An 18,628-nucleotide genomic window follows, 5' to 3' on the forward strand; every position below is an offset into this window, starting at 1 on the left:
TCCTGGGATTGAGCCCCGCATCTCTGCTCAGCGGGGAGCCTGCTTCCTCCTCTCTCTCTGCCTGCTTCTCTGCCTGCTTGTGATCTCTGTCAAATAAATAAATAAAATCTTTTAAAAAAAAATGTGGCTGCCATGACTGAAGAAATAAATGTTTAATTTTGTTTCATTATAATTGATTTACATTTAAGTAGCCCCTGTGGTTAGTGACTACCCAATTGGACAGCGCAGGTCTAGCGTATAACCTGCAAGACAGGGTTGCGATGAGAGGTGATGGTGGAGAAAACATCTAGACTGCACAGGATTATGGTGTAGAGTTTACATTTTATTTGAAGCCCAGGGGAAGCGATGGGTTGGGGGTGGGAGGTGGGATTAAGCAGGGGAGTGGGGGTGATCAAGTCTTCCAAAGATCCTTCCAGTTGCTGTAGGGAGAATGGAGTAGGAGGGTAGGGTTGGTGTGAAGCAGAGAGACCAGTTGGGGGATGGCTGCAGAGTTCCGGGATAGAGATGATAGTTGTTTCGGTCAGACGGAGAAAGAGACAATTTGGTAGGTTTGGGGAGGGGACTGGATTTTAGGGAGCTGGGAAGAGGAAAGTGTCCTAGGTCTCCTTGGAGGATGACTGAGTCCCTAAACCCTAATGTGGAATTCCTCCCTACCAGGGCGTGGCCCGGAGTTATGATTTCGGCATTACCTGGAGGCTTCCCTGTCGCCCCCTGCTGGTTGGTGCTGGAAGCGCCTTTCACGAAAGGAAGTGTGCCACTGACAGGCCCCCACCCCCCACCCCGGCAGGGGGGCTGGGGGAAAGCCCCGGCAGGTGGGAAAATCCCCTCAAACTGCTAGCTGGTTGGGTGGCGTGCATTCCCAGGGTCGTGTGCTGGGCTGCGCCTCTCCTGTCCCCGGGGCCCGTCCGCATTCGTTCTATCCGCCCAGTGATGGGTTCCACCAGTTCCCAGGCTGAGCCACATGGCCCCTGGAAGCCCTGTGGTGGGGCACGGAAGGAGGTAGACGTCAGCACCGTGGGGCAAGAACCCCCCACTCCATGCCGGCTCCCACCTGAGGCAAGGCCCCAGCACCCAAGGGTTGCCTCTGGTTGCCCCACCCCCACCGGGGCCCTCCTTGGCTCGACAGTGGGGGTGGGGAGGCGGGGCGTGTCTCCCGAGAGCAGGGTGTGGCCAGTGGTCCAGATGGTCACTCACTGATGGCCCTCCTGTCCCGACCCGGGAGAGAGGCCCCTACCCCACACCATGCCGGCGGGCCGGGTGGGCTGAGGGTGCGGAGACCCCGAGACCCTGAGACCGCAGCCCGCTGGCGGAGCTCAGAGCAGGCTTGGGGAGGTGCTGCGGCTCCGGGCTGTCAGCGCCCGCCGCCCTCCCGGCTTCACTTCCTCCAGCAGCCCCTGCAGCCCCGGAGGCCCGGGATCCCAGCGGTCCGCGGCCCCGGACGCCGCGCCCTAGCCTCGGCCGCCGCGCCCTAGCCTCGGCCGCCCTGCGGGGTAAGTCGGCGGACGATCCCGGCACATCTGGGGAAGGGGCGGCCTTGACCCGACAGTGACTGATCAGGGCGGCGAAGCCCGAGGGCTCCCTGCTTCTTCAGCCCCGAGCCAGGGTCTTCGAGGGGCTCCGGCTTCCACCTGGACTGCCGGACCCCTTCCTCCCGCCCGGTGAGGGTCAAGCCCCCAGGACGGGGGCGGGGGCTGGACAGGTAGCTGTTGCTGCTGACGCTTGGCAATGGTGGGCTGGGGGGCCTCCGGGGAGGCAGACTGGGGGGCGGGGGAGATGGTTAGGGACACACGCCGGGCTAAAAGGTGTGTGGCTTGGGGAGGATGCCCCAGATTGGACAGAAAGATGGTGGCTCACGTTGAAGTAAAAAACCAAAACCAAACTAATTAACAACAACAACAAAAACCCTGCATGTGGAGGCAGTCAGCCAGATCCCGGCCTCCCCAGCTTCTGTGGGAAAATGCCTCCCCCACCCCCACCTCCAGGTCCCTGAGGGCTGTGGGAGCCTGAAGCTGGACGGGACACAGCCCAAGCCCTGCCACCATCCACCCTCTCTCTACTTCTGGCCCTTCTTTTTCTTTCCCATGCTCTTCTCTGCTCCCTGCCCCCTCCTCCCACCCAGCTGTCCCCCCACCCACGGCTCGGTCTTCTTCCTTCTTCCTGCTCCTACCCACTGGCGGGCACTTAGCCTTCCCCCTAACCACTCCCCGCCACTGGGGCCCCACACCTCGCCATGCGATGGGGGCTATGATTTCCATTCTCCTGTGAAGAGATGTCAGAGCCCCGAGCCCCATCTAGGACCTGAGGTGGGCTTGTCTGTCAGGGGGAGCTTGGGCCTCCAGCGAGGGGTCTCCCTCCCCACTCTGAAGCCCCCACAGACCCAAAAGCACAGAGAGAGGTGGCATTTGATGCCTTCAGAGATGAGTCAGACTGAAAACGGGGATGGGCCCCGAGAGATACCGAGAACTGAAAAAGACCGTCATGGTAGCGTGCTGTCTGTGGTTTTAGACCAGGGTCTGCCAACAGCTGACCACCTTGGGAAAGTCACTTCCCCTTTCCGGGCCTTAGTCGTCCTGGTAGCAAAATAAGAGATTCAGTAGACTGGTTTTCCAACCGTTTCTGTGGCAAGAGGTTGAATGACCCGCCTCTAGCCTACAACGGCACTCTTATCTGCTGTGAGAATTGGCCACTGGACAAGATGTGATGTAGAGAAAGGTTCATGCTGCGAACTCGCAAGTTTGTTTTCCTGGATTAGCGGCTGTGGTCTCTCAGATCCCAGGAAGTCCCGGAGGGACAGTCAGGGACAATCTCAACCCTTCCTGTGGGAGAGCGTCCACAGGCAGCGCCGTTGGGTCCCTGTCCTTCCCATGTTCCAAGCTCACACCAGGGGCCTCCTTCTCTCTCCCCACCCTCTGCCTCCCTCACGGCTCACTCCCTCTCCCTTTGGGCTGACTCGGTAGGTGGGTCTACTTGGACTGAGTTTCTAAACTTCTCTTTTTGCAGGCCTCAGCTGGACCTCCTATCCGCTACCCAGGCTGGGAAGAAGAAGGAGCTTCTGACAGCTCTGTCGCCGGGGTCTGAGCCGGACAGAGCAGCCCCCTCGCCCTAGGATGGCCTTACCCTCCAGCCCTCCACCGTTCAGGCTCCAGACATGGGATGGAGACCAAGAAGATGGCGGTGAGGCGGACAGAGGAAAGCCCGGCCACGGGGATGGGCCACCCCCCATGGAGTCGCCGTTCCAGGGGGAGGACCGAAAGTCCTCCCCTCAGATCAAAGTGAACCTCAAGTACCGCAAACAAGCGGGTGTCAGGTGAGGCAGCAAATGGGGGTGAGACTTGGGGCGGGGGACGCTCCCCTCCAGTGGAAGACCCTGAGTCAGACTTGGTGGCCTGGCCCAGCCCCAGTGCCCCTTCGGTTATGTGTGTGGTTCGCCCGGTCTCCCCCCTCAGTGTGAAGTCCGATGCACGAGGCTGGCAAGGCAGGACTCCGTCAGGAAAGCCCCTTCCTCCATCCTTGTGCCTGAGATGGGGCACCAGCCCTTGGCTGCCCAGCCCGGAGACCCCCCCCTCCCCCGCCGTATCACTGGTGTTGGAAGGCCATGGTCAGATTCAGACCAGGCCAGGAGAGGATGTGCGTGAGGCTTCTGGGAGCCGGGGAGCCTCCCTGACAGGCCCCTCACTGCCCAGTCTGTGCTCTCGCTGGGCTGCCCTACCCCAAGACGGTGATGCCACCCTGTGACAGGAAGTGTTTTGTCCAAATGGCCAATTCCCCCAGCCGGACTGCCCATAGGGCTCCCTAGTCACCCGCACGGCCCTCTCGGTCATGGTGTGGCCACGTGGCCTGCTGGGGAGATGAGGGTGTGTCTGGCCAGGCCAGGCGGACACCCAACTTCCTGCCGTGGAGGAGACAGGGCCTGGCTCTCTCAGTCACACAGCTATAGCTTTAACACATGACTGAGCCCAACAATCCCCCATTCATCAGAATCACCAAAGCCTTCCTTGGTGAAGCCAGGACCTGAGACTCTCCAGGGAATCAAAGAGCCCCCCCCCCCACCTTTGTTTGTCCCTTCATAACTGCTGACCATGGTTCCAGGAGCCCCCAGCGCGAGGGGCATCCCCAGAAGGGGTCCCCCTGCTCCTTCCCCTTCCCTGTCACCAGAAACTTCTAAATGCTAAAGAGTTATAGGGTTTCCCCAAAATGTGGCTTCTCAGTCAAACTCCGGCGAGCATCTGATAGGTTTCAGCGCTGGGCCCCCGTGTCTCTGAGAAACCTCTGTCTGCCTAGCCTAGACTCTGCCTGGAGGTGAGCAGTCAGGGTCTGGAGTTAGTTAGACACCCCTCCCCCGCCATGTGAGCCCCAGTTCTGCACACGTGGTCCCATCCCGACCCGGATTCCAGGTCAAGGGCATGACACGTTCCCGTGCTGAAATCCTCCCCCTGGGATCAGGAGCCTGTTGTGAAATCATCAAGTCAACCAGCAAATGATAAGCACCTGATACTGAGACCAGACTCCATCTGCTCTGCCTGGAGTCATGGGGGTGCAGGGGGCTAGTGCCCCGGACAGACGGACAGGCCCGTGTTTCCCTTTCTCGGGTCTCTCAGCGAGTCCTCGGTCTGCCCTGAGAGGAAGAGGTCCTCCCAGGGGACCTCCCCCGGGGCTCATGAGCCTGCAAGGTGCACACAGGACTCCATGAAAGGGGTCCCCAGGATGGGGGCTTCCCGAGGGGGCCGTGGTTCTTGCACAGCATCAGACACAAGTCACATCCCCCACAGCCAGCCGGACCCAAACCGCTTTGACCGTGATCGGCTCTTCAGCGCGGTTGCCCGCGGTGTCCCCAAGGATCTGGCTGGGTTACCAGAGTACCTGTCCCGGACCAGCAAGTACCTCACCGACCCAGAGTACACAGGTAGGTCTGCCCTGCGGGCCAGAGGCCCTGCGCCCTGACCGCTGTGCTGAGACTTGGCAGACGGGTTGGCCTTGACCTTGGTCAAGAGCCAAGGGGCCGTTCTCAGCAACCCTCCAGCCTGAATGCCTCGTTTTGGTCATGGCTGTGCCTCCCACGTCCACCCACCCCATGGGCTCCTGGCCTACCTCTGCCGTCCTCAGCCCATTTCATTGGCCAAATGGATACTCACAGGCTTCCTTGGTGCATTGTTTTCTTTTTCTTTTCTTTTTGTATAACAGCGTTGTTGAGATGTAATACACATACCATACACTTGACCCATCTCAGAACATTTTTTGCCCCAGATTGAAGTATCTTGATCGTTCGGTCTAGTTAGAAAAACAAGATTTGTGTATTCTAGAAGATTCAGGTAGTAATGGCATGTATAAAGCTGAGGATAAAACAAAAGGACATCCCGGATCCCCGTTAATGATTTGGCGTCTGTCTTTTCAAAGCGTTTAAATATATTAGGTACCTACTTACGTGATGGGTGGTGCCATATGCTACAGCTCCTACTTTCCACTTCAGTACACAGACCTCTAAGTCAGTCACTTTGTCAACCACAGAGGTTTCTGTTGTGTACATTTACCACAGTTCAGTTAATGAATTCCTTAATGATGGCCATTTAAGGTTGTGTGTCGTTTTTGGCCTCCACATACTCTGTGCCAGGCCCTCTGGGTGCTAAAAATTCTGTATATAATTCCATTGGGCCCTTAGAACAACCCTGGAATAGTCCCATTTTACAGTCAGGAAAACTGAGGTTAAGAAAGGCCGTGTGAGGGGCGCCTGGGTGGCTCAGTGGTTTAAGCCGCTGCCTTCGGCTCAGGTCATGGTCTCGGGGTCCTGGAATCGAGTCCCGCGTCGGGCTCTCTGCTCGGCAGGGAGCCTGCTTCCCTCTCACTCTCTCTGCCTGCCTCTCTGCCTACTTGTGATCTCTCTCTGTCAAATAAATAAATAAAATCTTTAAAAAAAAAAAAAAAAAGAAAGGCCATGTGACCTGCCCAAGGAGACAGAGCCATTAAGGGGTAGAGCCACCTAACGTTGCTCTGAATGGTCTTGTGTAGACCGTGTTGCACGTACAACAAATTATGTCTTAGAAACTTATCTTTGAGACAGAAATTACAGTCATATCTGTCGGTATTTTATTTATTTATTTATTTTTAAAGATTTTATTTATTTATTTGACAGACAGAGAAAGACAGTGAGAGAGGGAGCACAAGCGGGGGGGGTGGGAGAGGGAGAGGGAGAAGCAGGTTTCCTGCTGAGCAGGGAGCCCCATGTGGGGCTCCATCCCACCACCTTGGCTAGGATCGTGACCTGAGCAAAAGGCAGACGCTTAACGACTGAGCCACCCAGGCGCCCCCTGTTGGTATTTTAATACCTGATGGCTCAAGACTTACTAACCCTGCAGCATGACTCTGGTTCCACCAGTCATGTGTGACAATCTTTTTTTATCCCTCTGCGTGGGCTCGCTGTGCAGGCTCGTGGGCAGTCCAGCCACTCCCCACCTGAGCACCCTGGTGCCCCTTCCCCTCCCCTTCTCCCACAGAGGGCTCCACGGGCAAGACGTGCCTGATGAAGGCCGTGTTGAACCTTCGGGATGGGGCCAACGCCTGCATCCTGCCGTTGCTCCAGATCGACCGGGACTCTGGCAATCCCCAGCCCCTGGTCAACGCCCAATGCACGGATGAGTACTACCGAGGCCACAGCGCCCTGCACATTGCCATCGAGAAGAGGAGCCTGCAGTGCGTGCAGCTCTTGGTGGAGAATGGGGCCAATGTGCATGCCCGGGCCTGCGGCCACTTCTTCCAGAAAAAGAGCCAGGGGACTTGCTTCTACTTTGGTGAGGAGCCTTTCTTGGATAAATTGAGGGGCAGAGGGGATTAAGGCCGTGTCCAAGGTCACATGGGTATTGGGTGGCAGAGCTGTCTGACCCCAAGGGCTCATGCTTCTAAGCACTGGGCTGCCTGCAAAAGCAGTTTGTCTTAGGAGATGTTTTAGCTTTGTCTGGGCAAGGAAGCTCCCCACACATCCATACCCAGACCGGTGGGAGGGGAAGGGGCTGGCAGAACTGGTGTGTGGGAAACCTAACCAGATAGGGTTATTTTATTTTATTTTTAAAGATTTTATTTATTTTTATTTGAGAGAGACAGTGAGAGAGAGCATGAGAGAGTAGAAGGTAAGAGGGAGAAGCAGACTCCCCACGGAGCTGGGAGCCCCATGGGGGACTCGATCCCGGGACTCCGGGATCATGACCTGAGCAGAAGGCAGCCGCCCAAAAACTGAGCCACCCAGGCGGGCGACCTGTATTTTAATTTCTTTTTTTTTTAAGATTTTATCTATTTATTTGACACAGAGAGAGAGAGATCACACATAGGCAGAGAGGCAGCCAGAGAGAGGAGGGAAGCAGGCTCCCCACTGAGCAGAGAGCCCGATGTGGGGCTCGATCCCAGGACCCTGAGACCAGACCTGGGCTGAAGGCAGAGGCTTAACCCACTGAGCCACCCAGGTGCCCCTGTATTTTATTTTTTTAAGATTTATTCATTTTAGAGAGAGAGAGCAAGCGAGCATGGCAGGGAGCAAAAGGAGAGGGAGAGAGAGTCTTCAGCACACTCTGCACTGAATGTGGATCCCAGCCCGAGGCTCGATCTTACGACCCTGAGATCACCACCTGAGCCAAAAGCTCAGCCAACTGCACCACCTAGGCGCTCCATGTTCTGCTCCTTTAGATGGTGAAGAGCTTTGGTCACCACTCCCTTGGGTCAAGAGGTGGACAGGGCCACCTTCACCAGTGGAAAAGGCACAGCTGCCCTCCACGGTGCCTGGGACCGTCTTCCCTCATAGTATAGAACTGGGAGGGCCCGGGATCCCAAGGCGCATTCCCTCCTCTCCTGAAGGAGGTCTGGCCTTCTGTCCTAGGAGCATGAGGAGCAGGCAGGTGGTAGCTGGGAGGCCTGAGGCTCAAGCTGCCCCCCCTTGGCCCCCAGGCGAGCTGCCACTCTCTCTGGCCGCGTGCACCAACCAGTGGGAAGTGGTGACCTACCTGCTGAATAACGAGCATCAGCCCGCCAGCCTGCAGGCGGCCGACTCCCTCGGCAACACGGTGCTGCATGCCTTGGTGATGATCGCAGACAACTCAGCCGAGAACAGCGCCCTGGTGATCGACATGTATGACAGGCTTCTCCGCGAGGGGGCCCACCTCTGCCCCACAGTGCAGCTCGAGGACATCCCCAACCTGCAAGGACTCACGCCCCTGAAGCTGGCCGCCAAGGAGGGCAAAATCGAGGTGAGTACCTAGCTAGTCCCCATCCCCGCCCCACCTTTCCAGGAAGCAACAGGACTTACTCTGATTTTTCTGCAGAAAGAGCCTGGAGTGGTCTTCTACGTAGATCACCGGTCTCCCCACTTTTTTTTTTTTTTTAAAGATTTGATTGATTGATTTGAGAGAGGGAGACAATGCACACAAGCAGGGGGAGGAGCAGAGGGAGAGGGAGAAGCCGACTCCCTGCTAAGCAGGGAACCCCACACAGGGCTCGATCCCGGGACCCTGAGATCATGACCTGAGCTGAAACCAAAAGCCGGCCGCTTAACCAACTGAGCCACCCAGGGCCCCCATAAAAGCATTTCTTATGGGATTTTTGCCCTGTAGAATTTTTACATTTTCCTATATATACACAACTCTAATTATCTTTTCCTTTAGAATTCCTTGGTTTTGGTACTGTTTAATACCTTCTATAAGGCTGTGTGTGTGTGTGTGTATATATATATATATATAAGAGTTTGTGTGTGTCCGTATACATATATATTCTGTATCCATATTTTCCTCCAGACTTTGCAGTTTTATTTTTAATGCCTAAAACTGATTTGTCTGGAAGTTATTTTGGTACAAAAAGGAAGCATGACTCAGCTCTACTTTTTTCCAAATGACAACCAGTAGGTTGTCTGAGCCTAATTATCAGTGGGTCTTCACAGTGTGCAACCTGTTCATTTTACACAGGGCCCCGTGCTTTGAACACAGGCCTTTTAAAGGGCTAAGATAAAAATAAACACATAAATGGAAGTTTTTCTATTTTATTCCCCAAGTTTCCTGGGGAACCTGGGTTCCAAAGGGAACCTCCCTTTGTTGTCCAGAGGCATGGCTGGGTGGCCTTTCCTTTCCCCATTCCTCATTTGTAAAACCAAATTGCTTTTGTATCTCTTTTTTTTTTTTTAAAGATTTTTATTTATTTATTTGAGAAAGAGAGAATGAGCAAGGGGGAGGGGCAGAGGGAAAGGGAGAAGCAGACTCCTCGTTGAACAGGGAGCCTGATGCGGGACTCAATCCCAGGACCCTGAGATCATCACTTGAGCCAAAGGCAGACGTCCAGCTGACTGAGCCATCGAGGTGCCCGGCTTCTTCTTTTTTGAGTAATCTCTACACCCAACATGGGGCCTTAACTCACGACCCAACGTGGGGCCTTAACTCACGACCCTGAGATCAAAAGCCACATGCTTCACCAACTGAGTCAACCAGGCACACCAAAACCAAATTGCCTCTTAACCTGTTCGACTTAGGGATGCTTTTTAGTATGTTGGAAGCTCTGAGCTCTGACCACAGAAGTGTACACATCTGTGTAGCTCAAATCTCAGGGGGCCTCCATGAGCCCTGGGCTGGTGGTCCCTCGGCCAGTAGGGTGTCCAGGAAAGAGGCCTCGGGACAGGAGTGGGGAAGGAAGAGCCAGGTTCCCTGAGACCTGGACATATGTGAGTGGACGGGAGTGTTTATATCGTGGCTGAGCATGTGGGATGTGTGAGCATTCACATGCACAAGGACCCGTGTGTCCGGGTGTGTGCGTGTGTCTGCGTGCAGCTCTGCAGGTGGTGGGCAGCTCTGCGGGGTGCTGTTTCCCAGCCATCCCTTCTCCCCACCCAAGGTCAGTGCTAGGAGGTAGCCATGCAGGCCAAGCTCATGTGCCCCCACCCTCACTGCAGATTTTCAGGCACATCTTGCAGCGGGAGTTCCCAGAGCCATGCCAGTCACTTTCCCGCAAGTTTACGGAGTGGTGCTACGGGCCAGTCCGGGTGTCGTTGTATGACCTGGCCTCTGTGGACAGCTGGGAGGAGAACTCAGTGCTAGAGATCATCGCCTTTCATTGCAGAAGCCCGGTGAGCCCAGGGTGCAGGGCTGTGCGTAAGGGGACCTGGCCCAGCTCCCTGCAAGGTCCACCCTTCAGGGCTGCCCGCGGGACCAAAGCTGCCCTGGGACTGTGCCAGTGGGGATGTGGCCCCCCCGGGGCCCATGCTCGTTCCACACACCAGTCCCACCTGACCTGGGGAGCAGGCTGGGGGCCTGGGGGCAACCACGGGCGGCCTATTGACTGGCCCCTGCTTGGGGCTGGAGGATGAGGCGCTCTGTCAACCCATAGCCATGAGGGTGGGGTGGAGGTCAGTGGGGAGGGCTCATTTGGGGGTCCCCCCCCGCCTCCATTTCCCTCAGCCCTTGCATTGAGCCTGACCTGAGCCTGACCTGAGCCTGACCCTCGCTCTCACATTCCCATCCCCAGGACCGACACCGAATGGTGATTTTAGAGCCACTGAACAAGCTGCTGCAGGCAAAATGGGATCTGCTAATCCCCAAATTCTTCTTCAACTTCCTGTGTTACTTGATCTATACGATCCTCTTCACCTTGGTTGCCTACCACCAGCCGGCCCTGGAGAAGGCAAGGCCCAGGAGGGGCGCATTCTGGGGGAGGCCTCTTGGGAGCAACGCTGGAGGATGATGGTGGAGGGGGGTGGCCAGCCCCGTTGCAGATCCTCACACCGAGGCTGTGACCGCTTGAGTGATAAGCCCGAGCTCGGCCTCAGCTGGTGAGGGTAGGGAAGCCCACGCCGTGGGGAAAGCAAGGAGACTGGCCCAGTGCTCGCCATACGGGAGACGGTATTCTAAGGAAGTGACTTGCGTTAACTGACTTAATCATTGCTCACAACAACCCTCTGAGGTGACAGCTGTTACCATCTCCAGTTTACAGTTGAGGGAAGGGACGCACAGAGAGGTGAAGTAACTTACCCATGGTCACACAGGCTGTAAGTGCGGAGGTTGGGATTTGAACCTGGGCAGTCTGGCGCCAGACCCCACCCTCAAAACCAAGACAGTGTGTCTCTGTGACAGGCTAGAATCCGGGGTGGGGGTGGAGGCCCTGCCGCTGAGCCCATGCTCCTTGTGCTGCTCTGCGTGGTCTCTCCACAGCTCATGCTCAGATCCAGCCCTCGGCCGAGAGTCTCCCTGTTGGCAGGGGACTCCAGGCCCCAGGTCCTACCAGACTGTCTCCTCCACAGGCCTTCTTCCCCCGGGAAGTGACTGCTGGAGACTCCCTGCTGCTGCTCGGCCACATCCTGATTCTGCTTGGGGGCGTCTACATCCTCGTGGGCCAGGTGAGGGCTCTTCCCATCCCCCCCTCCCCTTGCCCCCTCCCCATGACTCCGCAACTCTATGGGCTCCCAGACCACCCAGAAGCAAATGTAGAATCCCGCCAGGAGGGGCCTTCTAGCGAGTTAACCACAATCCCTTCATTTCCTGGAAAACCACAGAAACAGAATCCTCTACCCAGTCCCGCCTCTACCAGCCTCAGGGCAGCTGAGGGCCTCGGGTTCTGGGGCTGGCACCTCTCTGCTGCGCTTTCTGGGGTGCCTGTGGGGTAGCACGTGGCCTCTGTCATTCCTCGGCCCTGCTGACTCTGCTCCCCAAGGAACGGAGCTGGAAGACCCCACCCCAGGTCCCTTGGCTGGGCCGTTCCTCACGTGGGGACCACAGACAGGATGGGGCAGGCAGGCTCAGGTCGACTCCCCCGGCTGGGCCTTTTGAGGAGAAACTGAGCCTCAGAGTGGGCAGAACTTGGGGACCAGATCCAAGTGGGCTGGTGTCCAGGGGGGTCCTTGCAAGACGGGGGGAGGGGAGGAGAGGGAGCTCTTCCCCTCACCAGGAGTACCAGGAGTAGTGAGCGAGTTCTTCATCAGGATCCACGGGGAGCTCGGAGGCCCCTGGCATTGTCTGGGAGTCTGTGGGGGGCTACAAGTTCTGGAAACAGTCTTCAAAGCTCTCTCAGCTGTCAGCAGGATTCATGAGTTCCATACCCACCAGAGTCCAAGAGGCTGCTTGAGCCCCTGAGGTCACAGAGCCAGGCCCGCAGGCAGGGGGCACAGTGGGAAGCCCAGGCTAAGGCCCCACAGTGGGGCAGCAGGGCTGCTCGGTGCTCGGTGGCCTGGGGAGCAAACTTCACACCCCCTGTGCCCCTTCTCCCACAGCTGTGGTATTTCTGGAGGCGCCGTCTCTTCATCTGGATCTCCTTCGTGGACAGCTACTTTGAGCTGCTGTTGTACGTGGGCCCTCCCTCCCCTCCCCTGTCTCAGGCCGCGGAGAGGCTGGTGTGGCAGAAGGCTCCAGGCTGGCTTGAGAGGAGGGGACCCGGCATCAGGCAGTGCCAGGGGCCCGGGACCAAAGCGCAGGTTGTCTGGCCTGGGGCTCCAGTACCCTCCCGCTCCCGTCCCCGAGAGTTCCCCGTACTGAGTGCTCGCTCTGTACCTGATGGGGTCCGGTCCCAGACAGATGGAGACCTTCCCATTCATCAGGCAGTGGCGGGAGAGGCAGCGGTGGTCAGCGCTGGCCAGTAGGGGTCAGGGGGAGCCTTGCCAGGGGTCAGCCTACAAACTGACCCAGATTCTGTCCCTGCACAGCCTGGTCCAGGCCCTGCTCACGGTGCTGTCCCAGGTGCTGTGCTTCCTGGCCGTGGAGTGGTACCTGCCTCTGCTTGTGTCCTCGCTGGTGCTGGGCTGGCTCAACCTGCTTTACTATACACGTGGCTTGCAACACACGGGCATCTACAGTGTCATGATCCAGAAGGTGAGAGACGGGGGTGGCCCCGGAGTAGCCTGACCAAGCAAAGCTGGGCACCACCCTCCAGCAGGGCTCCTCTGGGCCTCAGCGGACAGGCGCCCTCCTCCACGGCTCACCTGGCCAGGCGCTCTCGGAGTGCAGGCCGGAGCATGGGCGTGCAGGCACCTGCCCTCAGGGGACAGTGCTCTGCACGGGTAAGCAGACACGTGATCCCCGGGGAGGACGTGCATCTTTGCGCAGCCCAGGGGCAGACACGGTGCACAGGAGCTCGTCTGCACGCCTGTGCCCTAGGACATCTGGGCCCGTGGACTTTTCTGCATCCATTTACATTTTCAACAAAAGTTTGGTGTGTGTCCTGTGGGCCAGGCCCTGTTCTAAGCATTGGAATATGCTCCTTTGGTCGCTAACAAAATGGGCAACTCGTCAGCCCTGCTGCAGAGGACATTGTGGTAGGGGAAGTGAAAACACTCAGAGAGACAGATGAGAAGATTACACACTGTTCTATGGGTTTTTGGGTTTTTTGTTTTTTTTTTTTTTTTTGAGAGAGACACTGAGTGGGAGGGGGCAGAGGGAGAGAGAGACTGGGGGCTTGATCTCGTGATCTGAGATCATGATCTGAGATCATGACCTGAGCTGAAATCCAGAGTCAGACACCTAACTGATGGAGCCACCCAGGCACCCCTGATTAGATTTCTTTAAAGACTGGTCCACTCCATGTGGCTCCATGAGACCTCATGTATGCACGCCTTTGTGCGTGTGGGTGGTGAGGGCTGCGGCAGGGGTTGGGGGTCAAGCCCCACGGCCCAGCCACCCGCCCCGGCTCCTGGATGCACATCTGTGTTCTAGGTCATCCTGCGGGACCTGCTCCGCTTCCTGCTCGTCTATTTAGTCTTCCTTTTCGGCTTCGCTGTAGGTAAAGGCGCCCCTCTAGCCCCTGCCCAGCCCTTGCCCAGTCCGTATGCCCTGGCGGCCGCCCCCGGCCTCCACAGGCTGAGGATCCCCCCTTCCTCCCTCCTGCAGCCCTGGTGAGCCTGAGCCGGGAAGCCCAGGACCCCAGGGTCCCCACGGGCCCCAATGTCACGGAGGCAGCATCACAGCCTGGGGCAGGAGGGACGGAGGAGGAGGGCAGCTCCACCCCATACGGCGGCATCCTGGATGCTTCCCTGGAGCTGTTCAAGTTCACCATCGGCATGGGTGAGCTGGCCTTCCAGGACCAGCTGCGCTTCCGCGGGGTCGTGCTCCTGCTGCTGCTGGCCTACGTGCTGCTCACCTACATCCTGCTGCTCAACATGCTCATCGCCCTCATGAGCGAGACCGTCAACAGTGTCGCCTCCGACAGCTGGAGCATCTGGAAGCTGCAGGTGTGCGGGCGGCTCCCCTCCCCCACCGCCTGCGGTCTGGGTCCCCCTCACCCACGCTTTCCTTCCGAGGGCTGTTGTGAGGATGGAGGAAGCTCACAGATCTAGAGCCCTTGGGACGGTGCCTGGCACCTAGTAGGGGCTCCGTGTGTTAATCAGGATCGTGATCTTGATCATGATCGAGGACTTCTCGAGAGCCTACCGTGAGGCGAGGCTCGGTTCTAGGTGCGAACCACATGGCAGAGAACGAGATCGAATCCTTGCCCTCATGCAGCTCACCTTCTGTGTTTCTCATAAGGTCGATGGGGTCGACTTGGTGCGTGAGGCAGGACGTACAGTCCTGCCACGGGCCAGTCTGCGGGAGTCGGGGCGCAGAGGCCCCTGTAGCTGGGGGCTGATGTGACACCCGCCTACCTTGAAAGCAGTAGCTGCTTCTTCACCAGAGAAGGGTGGGGGTGGGGGTGGGCAGTTGGTGCTCCGGGAGCCTTGCTGGGAAGCTGGACTCTTACCGATTCACCGTTGACCTTGGGCAAGCCCCTTAATTCTCTGAGCCAGTGTCCTCACCAGCAAGTTCCGTGCCCCACCTAATTCGCTCCTGTGCCAGGGGACAGACTCCATGTGGGCAGAGCAGATAAGCTCCTGCACCTCGTGGTGTGGAATTCTGGAATCTGTAACTCTCCGAGTCATTGTTGAGCACGCATTATGGGCTGACTTCCCAACACCTGTCCACCTGCAAGTGGGGAAACTGAGATTGGGGGAGGGGGTGCTGAGGGGGCTTCCATCCCTCAGGTAATCAAATGTTTGAGCTGGACTCATATCCACCTGTGTAGCAGACCCTGGGTTATACTGTCAAGTGCTGTGAGGTATCCTCCTGGCTACTGTCTCATGTGTCCTTTGTCTACAGAAAGCCATCTCCGTCCTGGAAATGGAGAATGGCTACTGGTGGTGCAGGAGGAAGAAGCAGCGGGCCGGTGTGAAGCTGACCGTTGGCACCAGGCCGGATGGCAGCCCCGACGAGCGCTGGTGCTTCAGGTGAGGGAGGGAGGCAGGCCTGGGGCCTCGCTGACCCCATGATCCCCGGAGGCTGCTGTGGGGCAGGCCAGCCTCACTCTTTTTTTTTTTTTTTTTTTTTTTTGACAGACACAGATCACAAGTAGGCAGAGAGGCAGGCAGAGAGAGAGGGGGAAGCAGGCTTCCCGTTGAGCAGGGAGCCTGATGCGGGGCTCGATCCCAGGACCCTGAGATCATGACCTGAGCTGAAGGCAGAGGCTTAACCCTCTGAGCCACCCAGGCACCCCCAGCCTTACTCTTTTTTTTTTTTTTTAAATTTATTTATTTGTTAGAGAGAGAGAAAGAGCAAGCACAGGCAGACAGAGTGGTAGGCAGAGGCAGAGGGAGAAGCAGGCTCCCCACCGAGCAAGGAGCCTGATGTGGGACTCGATCCCAGAACGCTGGGATCATGACCTGAGCCGAAGGCAGCCGTTTAACCAACTGAGCCACCCAGGCGTCCCCAGCCTTACTCTTTTTTAAAGATTTTTATTTAGTAATCTCTGTACCCAATATGGGGCTCGAACTCATGACCTGGAGATCAAGAGTCACATGCTCTTCTGACTGGCGCCGCCAGCCTTACTCTCTCTTTTATTTTTCTTCAGCCGTACCCTCTTAAAAGCCAGGGGACAGCTGCCAGGAGTCAGTTCTGGTGGGAGAGGCAGGGCCTAGGAACCCCAGGCACTCTGCCCCAGGCAGGCGAGGTCAGGGATGCTGGATCTCACAGGCCCAGGCCTGTCACTTACCGCCTGTCCCGTCTCTGGCTGTTCCTGACCTACTCCGTGGCCTGAAATGGGGAACAGTTAGGAGGCCAGGAAGCCAGAGGGACCCTCAGGTTACAGCACACTAGCCTTGCCCCGGCTGGTCTGCTCTGCCGACTCCCCCAACTTTACCACAGAGGCGACAACCCTCCCACGGAAAACAAAGTCTTCCACGGGAGAGAGAGCCTGGTGGCAAATGCACAGCGGGATGGTGGGTGGCTCAGTGTCGGGAGAAGGGGTGGCCAAAGCCCATCCTCCTCCCAGTTCCCGTGTCTACCCTGTGTCTCCGCGCGCCCCTCTCCTGGGGCGGAGCGTGTGGCACAGGTGGCTTCCCGGAGCCTCAGAGCTGCTCTGTGGCCCTCAGGGTGGAGGAGGTGAACTGGGCCGCGTGGGAGCAGACACTGCCGTCCCTTTGTGAGGAGCCGTCGGGGCCAGCCGTCCCTGGTGAGTAGCTGCGGTGGCCGGAGTCCTGCCCTGGAGAGAGAGAGAGACGGAGAGAGTCTGCTCGGCCACCCAGCCATGGAGCGTCTAGGCCAGGACCTCTTCCGTGTCCAAGGCTTGCCCACTAAGAAGCACTTCCCACATTTCCTCTCCACTCCCACCTCCTTACTGGCCTGTTTCAGGGAGACACTCTGAAGCTGTTGGTGCTTCCCTCCTCCAGCCCCAAACCTGCCCTCACCTCCTGCCTCTGGGCCTATTCAGCGGGTCCCTCCAGCGCCAGGCCTGGGCTGAGCCTGGGGACCCAGCCGGGGAGCAGGTTAGAGAGGGCCCCCTACCTATCTCGCAGCTTCGGGGGCATCTCCCTGAGCCCCCAATGATAGGCCAGGCTTGTTGATCCCCAGCTTTCCCTGGCTACAGGTGCCCCCAACCCCCACAGCCCTGAGAAGTCACTTCCAATGCTTTTCCCCGCTGTGGTGGGCTGCGTCCTGTCCATTCTAGTGTGGGGACAGCCCCTCCTGTCTCTACCCTGCTGCCTTCCACCGAGATGGGTCTTGGCTCCTTCCTCCCACCGAGAGGCCTGTTCTGAGGCTTAACTTTTTCCACAGCATGACCTTTCTGGAACCTTCAGTAGCTCTCGCTTCAATCCCTCCCCACGACAGCACATGCATCACCTGTGACCCCTGTGTAGGGAGGCTCCTCCAGACTCTGGCTCCAAAGCCTGCTGGTCTCCCAGGCTCCTGGGTCCCTGGTGACCAGGTGACCATGGCCCTCACAAACCCATAGGTTTTCTGCCTGCCCTCTTTTGTCTCCCTTCCCCTGAGTCCTGCCACTCTGTCACTTTAATGCTGAGACTCTGAAAGTCAACCTTGGCCCTCATCTTGCCCCAAGGATTCCACACCCCAATCCCACACCCACTGCCTGCTGGGGCTTCCAACTGGAAATTCCCGATAGGAATGGCCGTGGGGTTACCCTACCAGGTAGTGTGTGTGCAATCCCACACCTCCTCACCCAGGCAGGAGGCCTTGAAGATCTCTGCTCAATGACCCCCTCCCAGGCAGCCACACCCCTCTGCTCCCACCCCTCATTTCTTCCCCTTCTGCACCACTGCTGGGCTCAGGCTGCACCCTCTCCTTTAGACAAGTCTTTCTGCTCCAGGCTTCTGGAACAGAAAGAGGTGAAGATCCGGTGCTATAGTCCCGCCCATTTCTGACACCTCTCTCCATGCGACAGCCGGTCCCTCCAGGGTGCCCCCCGTTCTTTGCTTTCCCTGGCTCTCTGTGGAAGTGTCATTCCCACGCCTCTGGGTGTCCAAATCTGCTGTCTTCCTTACAGCTTGGGTTCCCTCAGAGCTCCCTGAACACCTACTTCTTACTTCCCTCCAGCTCTTCAGCAAGTCTCAGGTGTCCTGGTTTCTACCACAAGGGATGTTGAACTCCTGGGAAGAAGCCCCCGACTGGCACCAAGCCGGGGTTCAGGAAATGCTTATGGAAGGGGGAGGTAGAGAGAGGGATTGCTTGGGACTTAGGGATTACCTGCTGTACACAAAGAATGTGCTTTCATGGCTGTGGCCGCCTCCTGTTTGTTCTCCTGGGGACACAGCGCAAGGGCCAAGCCACAGTACTCTTCATGCTATTTACAGGCACCTTGAAGAATCCTGCCCCATCCTCCCAAGTAGAGGAGGACACTGCCTCGGAGGAAGATCAGCTGCCCCTCCAGCTCTTAAAGTCCCAGTAATGGCCCAGATTCAGGACAGAGTCAGGGGACCTTCCCAGCCCTACCTGGTGGCTCTGGGCCTCCAGGGAACTTCGGTGGCAAATGTAAATAAATATTTTCTCATCACTAACTCTCCTGGAAACATTATTTAAGTGAAGTTCATGGGCTCTTGGGCTGGTTGACAATCTGCACGTCTCCGTGAGCATTTCTCTGTTTGGGGCTGACTCTTGGCCTCACTCAGGCACAGGGGACCCTTCCCTACTGGCCCCCAGCCTCGGGGTGGTCCTTTTCCTGGGTGCTGTGCCCGCTGTCATGACAGATATGCGGCGGTAGACACAGGAAACACAGCCACCACTCCTTCCTCTCCCCATAGCTTCCGGACATCCCTTAAAGCCACCTCCAAGATCTCTCTTAAAGCTTTTGAGCTATATGGCTTCCCTTAGGCCCTGGATTATTAGCTTCTTTCTCTTCTGGGCTGCCTGGTCAGTTCCTACCCCTC

General features: G+C 57.5%; 1 protein-coding gene across 1 annotated transcript; it reads left to right on the plus strand.

Annotated features, from left to right (window-relative positions):
* The first annotated feature begins 1,141 nt into the window (after positions 1-1,141).
* Positions 1,142-18,259, plus strand: TRPV2 (transient receptor potential cation channel subfamily V member 2). Its single transcript, XM_080827394.1, has 15 exons — positions 1,142-1,490; positions 3,001-3,307; positions 4,770-4,903; positions 6,489-6,782; positions 7,927-8,225; positions 9,911-10,084; positions 10,483-10,638; positions 11,255-11,350; positions 12,221-12,291; positions 12,650-12,815; positions 13,656-13,722; positions 13,830-14,170; positions 15,072-15,199; positions 16,340-16,419; positions 18,056-18,259. The coding sequence occupies exons 2-15, from the start codon at positions 3,108-3,110 to the stop codon at positions 18,148-18,150; spliced, it is 2,301 nt and encodes a 766-aa protein (XP_080683520.1). The 5' UTR covers positions 1,142-1,490; positions 3,001-3,107; the 3' UTR covers positions 18,151-18,259.
* The last annotated feature ends 369 nt before the right edge of the window (positions 18,260-18,628 follow it).

This window comes from Martes martes (assembly GCF_963455335.1).
Source record: "Martes martes genome assembly, chromosome: 16".
NCBI lineage: Eukaryota > Metazoa > Chordata > Mammalia > Carnivora > Mustelidae > Martes > Martes martes.